At 34.9% G+C, this 10,843-nt stretch overlaps 2 protein-coding genes across 3 annotated transcripts; one reads left to right on the top strand and one right to left on the bottom strand.

The window, feature by feature from the left end:
• Nucleotides 1-2,535: 2,535 nt before the first annotated feature.
• LOC18049113 (protein disulfide-isomerase like 2-1) lies at nt 2,536-6,462 on the top strand. Its single transcript, XM_006444394.2, has 11 exons — nt 2,536-2,772; nt 3,449-3,533; nt 3,750-3,847; nt 3,946-4,001; nt 4,208-4,325; nt 4,436-4,463; nt 4,556-4,647; nt 4,745-4,901; nt 5,229-5,353; nt 5,503-5,602; nt 5,983-6,462. The coding sequence occupies exons 1-11, from the start codon at nt 2,537-2,539 to the stop codon at nt 6,046-6,048; spliced, it is 1,161 nt and encodes a 386-aa protein (XP_006444457.2). The 5' UTR covers nt 2,536; the 3' UTR covers nt 6,049-6,462.
• A 1,208-nt stretch (nt 6,463-7,670) lies between these two features.
• LOC18049112 lies at nt 7,671-10,614 on the bottom strand. Of its 2 annotated transcripts, XM_006444393.2 has the most exons (4): nt 10,248-10,614; nt 9,975-10,048; nt 8,794-8,922; nt 7,671-8,715 (listed from the first exon to the last, which is right to left on the bottom strand). In XM_006444393.2, exons 1-4 carry the CDS (start codon nt 10,386-10,388, stop codon nt 8,361-8,363), a joined length of 699 nt encoding a protein of 232 aa, XP_006444456.1. In that variant the 5' UTR covers nt 10,389-10,614; the 3' UTR covers nt 7,671-8,360. The 2 variants fall into 2 exon arrangements, with proteins under 2 accessions (XP_006444456.1, XP_006444455.1); XM_006444392.2 differs by having other exon boundaries at nt 7,671-8,922.
• Between the last annotated feature and the right edge of the window lie 229 nt (nt 10,615-10,843).

The following is a 10,843-nucleotide window of genomic DNA, read 5'->3' as shown; positions in this document are numbered from 1 at the left end:
TACTGATTTTGCATAAATAATAGGGACTTTTAATTGGACTACTCATGGATTAAATCAAACGGTGGATTTGAAAAAGATAAAAAATGGGCACCGAAACCATGGGTAACAGGCCCTATTTATAAGATGTAAATGTACGTAATGAACTTATTATCATCCTCTTTGGTCTAAGCTATATGGAAGAAAGGCATTTCATTTTTTCTTTTTCTTTTTTTGTAAATAATAGAAACTTTCCACTAATCTCAATTTATTTGAATTTTCTCGAAAAATCATGTATTGTTCATATAATTTGTCATTACTTTTTTTTTTTTGTAATGACACATTTATAAAGTTGAGATATAAATTTTGTTTCACAAATAATATGACACTAATACAAACTCACCATTTGAGTAAAAAAGTGATGAGACTTAATAATTAATAATCATATGATCCTATAAAATATAATCATATTATTTATTATATTCGTTGAGATATAAACTTTGTACCTTAAATACTTATTTATCATATCGTTATTGTTTTTGATTTAATACTTATTAGTTTTTCCTCTTTTTTTTTTTTCAATTTTAAAATTTGTGGTCGATTTCATCCAAAACCAACATCTTCGCAACAGTTTCTCCCCCAAAAAAAAAAAAAAAAAAAAGCAACAGTTACATCCATGAATTAACTTTTGGGCTTTGGGCCTTGTGATGTGGACCCAACATTTTGTTTATTAAAGTCTTTGATCAACATTTATTCACGAGTACTCGCAAAGATACTCTTATCAAATAAACTTATTAATAATAACAATGATATAAAAGGTACGGGACCATGACCATCCAGTAAAATTACTTATTCGGAAACGTGGAATCCACAAAGGCTATATTTAGGTGTTAGGATTAAGAGTAGAATTAGGTTAATTATATAATTAATTATTTATATTATGTTTAACAAGACTCACCTTAGATTAGATTAAGAGATTAAGACATTGTTTGGGATCGAGGTTGGGTGGCAGTAGTTTTCAGCGCTAAAAGTTTTTGTAAACACTAATTGTCGTAACTTGAAAACTATGTTGATATGATTTTTCACTTGTATGATAAAAAATTTATTATATCTTTAATAATTTTGTAAAAATTACTGTTTAAAAATTGTATTTACTGCATACTATTAACTTTTGTTTCATAATTACATTTTTTTCCACAGCATCTATAACTTAAAAGTTATAGTACCTCAATCCCAAACATGACTAAGTTTGAATTTAATCTTAGAATTATGAGATTAACATCCCAATTTATACATGAGTTTAGTTAGGATTAATTTTGAAAACAATTGTCCATTTAACTAATTAGTACTTGTATATCTAATGTAGTATTTAATTTAACCACCATTATACTAAAAATTAATCATGAGAATTAATATATATATATTCAAATTATATTTAATTTAATTTAATCTAATTTAATTTATTTTTTTATTATAATTATGACTACCTAATAAATAATTTTCTATATATTTAATTTTTATTTATCATCTTTTAAATTAATTTTGTTGTTAAATATTCATGAATAGTTGAAATTTATATTTAAATGTTAACTTAAATGCTATTAATTTCGTTCAAATATAATTTAACATATTCCAATTAGATACTGTACCAAATATTATACAATCCATCCTATTTCAATCGAATCGATTCCAATTCAATCTAATCTTGCATGACAAGCATAGCCAATGGTTTTAATTTTGATGGAATGGCTAAATATTTAAATACATGTTCGAGTTTGCTATTATTATTGATTGGGATTATTGAAACTTCATTAATTCAATTAATGACTCGATCTCTAGTAGAAGTGAGCTTGGCAAATGGTAAGGGAGTTCAATAAACCAGGGAGCTTTAGTATGATCATGCCTATTTTGTTCTTTCAATTTTGTGCGTAGATCCTGTACTGCATAATGTGGGAAAATCATAATTTCAACTTTGAGTTTGATTAGTGTAGATTGAAGCATCTTACAATTCAACAACTTCTACCCGTTACCTAAACACACTTGAGATCAAGCTTTCGCTTTACGCAAACTACTGCACAAACAGCAAAGCTGAAAGCCTGAAACTCCTTGCGCGCACAGTTATCATTGGGGAGTGTTGTGGCCTGGTGCCGTCGAGTATAAGGTGTCACTTGGAAGTGTTGATGGATTAGCTTCGGGGTGTAATTAGAAAATATGAAAAAAAAAAAGGGATATAGGCTGATCTGATTGTCGGCTGGGGCCCAGCGTGCTGAGATTGTAGCGCAGCACCCCCGTCTGCCTCTCACCACTCGACACGTCATGAGACCAATGACGCAACGCCACACGCTGGACCTCGGTCCCAAATAGGAGCACGCAACGTCAATCGGTGAATAGAAAAGGTTCTGTTACTCATCCACGTCTCAGTAACTAATCATGGAATGCCACATCAGCAAAATGAGGGTAAAGCCCATATTAACGGCACGAGGCTTTCCACCCTTTAGCCTTTTCTCATTTACAACCAGAAGTCCACTGACCCAACCAAACACGGACTCTATATATAATAATGAAGATCGAGATCATATCGATGAGCGGAGTAAAAACCAAAATACCTGCACAGGGGGAAAAAAAAAAAATAAGAAAGAGAGAAATGGAGAGGTATCAGATCTGGCTAGCTCTAGGCACTTTAACCTTGTTCTTCGTATCAGCTCTAGCGGACGATGTCGTTGTGCTAACAGAAGACAACTTCGAGAAGGAGGTTGGTCAGGACAGGGGAGCTCTTGTTGAGTTTTACGCTCCTTGGTAACGTTGTTTACACTTCAGTCTCTCTTTCGTTTCTATGTCTTATTTTTAGTTGTAATTTAATAATTTATCCGCTGATCGCGATTGTTTGTTATGTTATATAGATCTGTGTGTGAAATGGATTTATGTTAATAATGTTGAGCGTATATGATTGCATATTAGATGGCAAGGATCAAATAAAATGATTCTTTGAGGATAGCTTTTGTCAATTGAAGCTGGGAGACAGTCGGATCACTGATCTTGTTGAATATTAAGGGAAGCTGTGGTGTTGTTATATTAGAAGTTTGCTTTGAAGGTTGTATTTGGAAAATTAGAAGAAAGATGAAATCAATTGTTAGCTTTATTTCTCTCCACAGCTTTTGGCAAGAGGAGTGATTTGAAAGTTTATTCTTCATACTTTATCGGTATCAAAGATGATATTTTTCTCGTACGACATTTCACCACTCTTTGAAACTCTTGCCGCCTCAAGCCGCAAAGTAGCAGGATAGAGTTTGTTAAAAACTTGCTAAAAGTACTTAGGAGTCCTTAACGGTTCAGGCAAACATTCTATACTCATAAAAGGCTATAGAAGTTTTCAAGATGTTTTTGTTTTTTAGTTGCTGGTCTCTGAATTATGAATGTCAGATGTGTAACCTGAAACAATGTTCCTGAATGCGTTTTGTGTTAAATGTGACAGGTGTGGCCACTGTAAAAAGCTTGCTCCAGAGTATGAGAAACTTGGTGCAAGCTTTAAGAAAGCAAAGTCTGTCTTGATTGGAAAGGTTAGCCCTTTACAATTGCGTGCTCCTATCAATATAAACAATTGAATGTTTTTGTTGAACATGGGGCACTTTCTATTATGACTAGTTTCTTGCTGTTTCTTGAGACTCAGTTTTACCTGATGCTTTTAATTTCACTTCTTGTTGCAACTTTTGATAACGTCATTTATCAAAGGTCATATTATTCATTCTTCTCATATTTTTGCTAATATTGTGTAGGTGGACTGTGACGAGCATAAGAGCTTATGCAGCAAATATGGTGTTCAAGGATACCCAACAATTCAATGGTTTCCTAAAGGTTCTTTGGAACCCAAAAAGTGAGCTTATTTGTGTAGGGTTCACCTCAAATTTTGTTTCTTTCTAGCTCTGTGTCTATCTATATTTGCTGAGTACAATAAAATTTAATCTTTTATAGGTATGAAGGGCCACGATCTGCTGAAGCCCTTGCTGAGTATGTGAATAATGAAGGAGGTAATATTGCAAATTTACTTGGCAAAGAAAGCTATATCTTGTTAATGTTAAATTCTGTAGAAAGAGCATTTTCTTGAGGGGGGGATGATGCTAGAACATATATATGCTTTTAATTTGTGTAATGCATCCTCTCTATGTGGTATAGAGCTTTTTGTGGCAGCATGTGCGGTTTGGTTTCTGTTCCTAATCAAATCAATGATCTACAGGAACCAATGTGAAGATAGCTGCAGTCCCATCCAATGTGGTGGTACTAACAGCTGATAATTTTGATGAGATAGTTTTGGACAAAAGCAAAGATGTTTTGGTTGAATTTTATGCACCATGGTGAGTATGCATCTTCCTTTTGTCAAATTTCTGTTTTTATTAGTGTGATCTTTTCTTTTTGATGTGATCATGTTATTTGTTAATTGGTTTCTGGATTGTGCTTCTATCAGGTGTGGCCATTGCAAAAACCTTGCGCCTGTAAGTAAGAGTAACTTTTCTTTGTAAATTGGTGTTTGCTGTCACTTTTGTGCCAATGAGCATCTGTGTTGACTCCCAATTTGTTGCTCCAGACATATGAAAAGGTGGCAGCCGCATTTACATTGGAAGATGATGTAGTTGTTGCTAATTTGGATGCTGACAAATACAAGGATCTGGCTGAGAAGTAAGTGAAACTTCAACAAATATGCTTGGTTATCTGTGAATGATGCATTTTCAATGTTACAGCCTTGTAAGAATGAATGCCACTGCTGTATGTCCAGGTATGGAGTTAGTGGATTTCCTACATTGAAGTTCTTTCCAAAAGGCAACAAAGATGGTGAGGAATATGGGGGTGGCAGAGATTTGGAAGACTTTGTTTCTTTCATCAATGAAAAATGTGGCACCAGTCGTGATGGAAAAGGACAACTTACTTCAACGGTTAGTAATTCATGTTTGTAGTGACCATCATTGCCTTTCTATTAGCACATTTGCTTGAATAATGATTTTGAGAGTAATGTTCCACCTCCCAAGTAATGTCCCAAGTGATGAGACATTCATCTGGTGGATCTGGAATAATTAAGTAAATAATTTCACAAGTTACAAATATTTACCATCTAATGCATGAATGACAGCGCGCTTTCTAGGAAATCTCTTGGGATACTGCTTGGAAGTGTAGTGCTACAGAATTAGTGCCATTATCTGGTGCATTGATTTTAGTACTGTTTGCTTGCATATTGATTATTGATTTTAATATTGTTTTGACAGGCGGGTATAGTTGCGAGCTTAGATGCCTTGGTGAAGGAATTTGTTGCTGCTAGCGGTGATGAGAAGAAGGCAGTCTTCTCAAAGATTGAACGGGGAGTTGAGGTGCTTGAGGGTTCCACTGCCAGGTACTCCTATAGCTATCGGAGAGTTTATGTGCATCACAAAACACAATGTTATGCTTACATTTAGGAAAATCATTACTTTAGCCCAAACTCTCATCTATGAAGTTTCTGTTAGATGTTGATTTATAATGCTCGTCATATCAAATTTCTAGGCATGGGAAGATTTACTTGAAAGTTGCAAAGAACTATATGGACAAAGGGAGTGATTATGCGAAGAAGGAAATTGATCGCCTCCAGCGTATGCTTGACAAGGTGAGGATTATCAATTGTTTTACCAGTTGAGCAATTATTAAGGAATGTTGATAACGTGGTTTACAATACATACCATCTTGCTCTGTTTCTTTTGTTACACTGTCTGTACAGATAATATTTCATTAAATGTGATAGAAAGGTTTAAAGTTATAGTATTATCAGGCAGTAATTAAACAGGATTAATTTTATTTTCTTAAATACATAGAACAGTAAGTTTGTTTAGTTTCATCACTCTTTTGATGTTTGTCGCTTAATAGCTACATTTAGGTAAGAAATATCATAAGTTACTAACATTGGAATTGTATTCTTTTAGTGGCTTTTCTTCTCAAATGACTCCTTCAAAATATTGAGATTTTCTTTTTGTTGGATTTTTTGTGCAGTCAATCAGCGCGGCAAAAGCGGACGAATTCGTCCTCAAGAAAAATATTTTATCCACATTCACTTAATATGTGGGATTATGTTTTTTTATTCATCTCAAATTGGGCTGGGGTTACCTATAAGTCGACTTTATGGAGATTGATGGACCACAGCCATCTGATGTTGCTGTGAATTTATTTGAGCAGAGCTTCTTTTAACGGGGAAAGATCTTGAGGTCTCAGACATAAATGACCACATATGATGAAACTTGTGTTAAGAGAAGTACAATTAGGTAGTGTAATGATTTAGATAAAACGTTCGTTCACAGTTACAATTTTGGGATGCTTTCTGGTTTCTAAACGTTAATGTCGCCGCCGAGTTACTTATTTTGTTTCATTTAGGAACATGGAAAAAAAACTATAATTAGAAGTGACTCATATTTAGAGGCACTTAAAAACTTACTGGGATTAACTTATATTAATTTTATTATGACAGTTTCGATATACTTACTCTCATTTAACTATGGCCAATGGGCCGTGCCGGCACGGCCCACCAATTGTCGGCCCACAAGGGCTCGTGGGCCGGCACGGCACGGCCCACCAATTTGGTGGGTCGTGCCGTGTCGTGCCCACATTTTTTTCAGTTGAGCCCGGCACGGCCCACGGCATGAGCCCTCTCGTGCCGTGCCGTGGGCCGTGCCCAAAAAAAGCCCACTAATTTTTTTTTTTTACGTGCTTAAAAAAGCCCACGTGCCTAACGTGCTTTATTCAAGTCTACGTGCCTGACGTGTTTTTTTAAGCCCACCAACATAATAATAATAATAATAATATTCAAAATCATAATCATATTAATTTTTATTAAGAGAGCAATTAATATTTTTCTTGTGTATAAAATGAAAAATATTTCATTCACAAATGAAACATATCTCTATTAAATATTAATTAAGTTATGATTTAATATTAATATGAAAAATATTTTATTATTAATTTTGTAAAAAAAATTATTTTTTATTTATAATATATAAATTTATGATATTTATAATCTTATTTATTAAAATCATGATATTTAGTTATTTACTTATTCATTTAATAAATTATAAACGTAAATAAATAATTAAATAAATATCATAAATAAAATTAAATAACATTATTCATTTAATAAATATCATAAATAAAATTATGATATTTATAATTTTATTTATTAAAATCATGATATTTACTTATTCATTTAATAAATTATAAACATAAAAGATTAGAATATTTATTTAAACTAAGATTTAATGATTTAAATTAATTTTTAAAAGTCTATGCTAAAAAATATATTAAAACATTTAATTTCAAGATATTGTACTTTAATTTCATAACATTTTATATTTACTTTTTGTTAAAAAAATTTACTTAGATATATTTGGGCCCACGTGGTATTAATGGCTCACGGGCTGCGTGCTAGCCCACTAATGAACCGTGCTTATTACGTGCTTTTTCGCGTGCCGTGCTTTGGCCCATCTCTTATCGTGCCGTGCTTTAAGGCCCGCGTGCCTAAAATTCTAAGCCCGGCACGGCCCACGTGCGTGCCGTGCCGTGCCTCGTGCCTCACCGAAATGTGCTCGTGCCGTGCCGTACGGACATGTGCCGTGCCCGTGCCGTGCCACGTGCCGCCCGGCCCATTGGCCATCTTTACTCTCATTAGTATTTGAAGGATATATTAACTTTATCCATAACTTTATTGGGGAGATGTTCATTAATTTTACCCAATTATAAATATGATCGAGAATTTCGGTCGCAGGACTAACAAGAACTAGCAAACTGGTTCATTATTACCGGAGGAAACTCGGAGAATTTGAGTTTAAGAAGCCTCTTTCTAAATTCCACACGTGGCTATCTATTTTCCTCTTCGTGCAGGGGTAATTTTTAAATATCTCAAAATGGTTAGTGGACTTAATATCCCGGTCCAAAAAATGACAAGACAGCTAATGGCAAAAATTTTACAATTGACTTGGGGCTTCGGAGGGCGATTGGTCGTCACCATCCGCCGCACTGCCTTTGTGGAGTTTATCTGCATACTTTTTGATGTCAAAGTAGCATTTCCCCTCCGAAAATGGCCACCAGCACCAGCAGATCATAATGTTATTTCCATTCAATCTTATTTTGTAATGACTGAATTAATCACCATGATTTTTTCTAGTTATTTGCTTGACAAATGCTGCAAAACTGTGAAGCATCAAAGCCAAATACTTGAAAAGAATCATTAGCGAAATATTAAACAGAGTCCATTACGAAGTTGCAATCCTGTCAATTGGTCAGACTAGTAGCTCAAGATAGTCTGATACAGAAAACTCTTTCCCCATTGGAGTTTCAGCAAGTCCTTCCACATATTGTATGCAATGATGAGACGTGGACATCTAATCCTGAGATTCATCTCTTTTCATACTCAACACCCTGCATGACTTGTCTTCACTATATCCAGGCTCTGACATGCGCAAAGAAGAACATTCCTCAATCTGGTACTCCCGTTCATCTGATAAAGACTTCATATATGAGCATGTCCGCTCTTCAACTTCTATATTAGATACAGGTTCTTGTGCTGAACCAAAAGACAGTTCAAATGATGACAGGCTAGGAGGTTGTGCTCTCATCTGCACAGATCTTAAGAGAGCAGCCCTCCTCAAATCACCGGAATGGCAAATATCACTAGGTGATGATGGGAACCGACCCTCGGAGTCTGAACCTCGTTGACGAGGCTGTGAAGAGGTAACACTGCTGACAGAGCATCCATGTGAGGGATATGAACTTGTGGAAGGAGCAGAAGAGAACCCACTGAGTGGTCTTTGATACCTATGTGGAGAAACTGGACTAGTTGGTAGGCTGTCAGATTGGGATGAGCAACTGTTTCCAGGAGGCTCGCCAAATCGCGAGTCATCTGAGTCTTCTGACATTGGTGAATATTGCATGGACATTTCATCCCTGGACATGCATATTCATAAGTTACAAAGGAAATGAGTGTCATGAAAATTCCTTCTATGCTAAAAAGGAATTAAAATGTAATAAAAGCATTCCTTCAGCCTTAGGTTTGTAGCCGTGGTTATAATATACGATTGGGTAGACACAAAGAAGTGCTCTTTTTAGAAAATAGAGACAACAATGAAGAACACAGTATCAGCATCATTATAGCTACTGAGAGTTTCTGTGTGTGTTCTTTATAAAAAATCTCACAGTGACTCCATTAAGGATATTGAACCAATCAAGGTCAAGTCTAAATAAGTTCAATTGTGCTCAAGCTTGAAATTTTTATTCAATTCGAGCTTCAAATTAGCTTCTAAACCACCAACAATGAGAAAGTCATACAATACACAGACTGAAACTAAAGCTAATACCTGAATTGTTAGCCCCTCTACGTGTCAGAACCAAAACTAAATCTACCCCTGCCACTTCATCTCTTTCCAAATTTCTACCTCCTTGGTTAGACTGCTAACAAGTTTTATTTAGCGCCTAAGGATCAGGAAGAATGAGCCTGGAGGCCACATACAGCTCAGCAGTAAAATATAAAGTATTATCACCTCACACTAGACATCAACTTGAAGAACCCATGTGTCTTGCTAGCAGAAACTCCAGAATGAAGAAATATCAGAAGAAATAAATGTAAGTCCATGTCCTTCACGGAACTAAGACTGAAAGAGTCTGTGTGATGATTCCATTCTTGCAAATGCTGTTGTGTGTCCTTACCACATGATGAGACAAAAAACTATGCTTTCAGATAGCCTCAACTTATTTTATCCTTGGCTGAATAACATTTCTCAACACTTGAATTGATTGTGTTTCTTATAAAAAAAACATATCTTTGGTGACAACAGCCTAACACAATCAAACCAATATTTGCAACATTTTCCTTTCTCTTGAGAAGATAAAGACAATTTAACGGCACAAAATCCATAGTTTTATTTAAACTTAAACTAAATTGAAATCGCTTTTCTACGAATGAAAGAATAATAATTATTGAGCAAAAACAGCTAAAAAACCTCGCAGGAGATTCCATAAGATTCTCCGGGAGAGGGTCTCCAACAGTTAATCCATTTAAGCTGGACGCCATTATCTGCACAACATTAAATTTTCTTGATCATCTGTGAGATAGACCGCATACAAATCTTCATAAAACTTTAAAAAAAAAAAAAAGACTATCTAGACAAACTCTGATAAAATAAGTAACATTAACAACAAAATAACAAAAATCCCATAAAACTGAGCCAAGAAAAAAAAAGGGGTAAATTGAAAATTGAGAAACAGGATCGCACCTCGCTGAGGTAACGCTTGTGAGAGTGAAGATTGTCGACATAAACCTCGTCTTCTGGATCTCTACTGCGTTTGGCACTCGGAGATGTTGTTGGTGTTGACACTGATACAGTCGATGATATGGAGTTTGATTCCGTGCCCATTTTTCAATTACTTCGATCCCGTTTAATTTTGTATTGAATCGAATAAAACAATAAAATTAAGGAAAAGTTAAAATTTTGATTACAGATTTATGCCAAATAGTTGTGTTGTGTTCACTTTTGTTACCCAGGACACGAGAAAAAAAGGAGAGTGGAGTGAAGAAATCCATCCGCCTGGGCTCGAGGAAGCGTGCGCGTGGGAGAGGTCTGTGAACTCACTCCAGGTATTGACATTTGGACACCTTATGATATTTTGGTATTTCAATTGGAATTAAACGACGCAGCGTCAGACGGTTTGAAAGACCGGCGTCGTTTCGGTTACAAATTTATGATCTGTTTGGAATTGCCTTTTGATAGCCTTAAAAGTAATTTTCAAAAGTTAAGTTTTAATTTTAATATTTAGTAAATATTTTTAAAATTTTAAATTTTAGAAAACGGAGGAAAAGTAATTTTTTTTA

The sequence above is a fragment of the Citrus clementina genome, unplaced genomic scaffold, assembly GCF_000493195.1.
Source record: "Citrus clementina cultivar Clemenules unplaced genomic scaffold, Citrus_clementina_v1.0 scaffold_3, whole genome shotgun sequence".
NCBI lineage: Eukaryota > Viridiplantae > Streptophyta > Magnoliopsida > Sapindales > Rutaceae > Citrus > Citrus x clementina.
Note: the sequence above shows the minus strand (reverse complement) of the source record. Positions and strands in the feature narration are given on the sequence as shown.

What these genes read in the sequence shown, in the direction of transcription:
- LOC18049113 (XM_006444394.2), top strand. Translation starts at nt 2,537, where the DNA reads ATGAAGATCGAGATCATATCGATGAGCGGAGTAAAAACCAAAATACCT. An exon ending in GTATGTGAATAATGAAGGAG is followed by an intron (nt 4,002 to 4,207) that starts GTAATATTGCAA and finishes AATGATCTACAG; the next exon opens with GAACCAATGTGAAGATAGCT. An exon ending in TACAAGGATCTGGCTGAGAA is followed by an intron (nt 4,648 to 4,744) that starts GTAAGTGAAACT and finishes CTGTATGTCCAG; the next exon opens with GTATGGAGTTAGTGGATTTC.
- LOC18049112 (XM_006444392.2), bottom strand. Translation starts at nt 10,388, where the DNA reads ATGGGCACGGAATCAAACTCCATATCATCGACTGTATCAGTGTCAACA. An exon ending in ACAAGCGTTACCTCAGCGAG is followed by an intron (nt 10,049 to 10,247) that starts GTGCGATCCTGT and finishes AATGTTGTGCAG; the next exon opens with ATAATGGCGTCCAGCTTAAA. An exon ending in CTTATGGAATCTCCTGCGAG is followed by an intron (nt 8,923 to 9,974) that starts GTTTTTTAGCTG and finishes ATGCATGTCCAG; the next exon opens with GGATGAAATGTCCATGCAAT.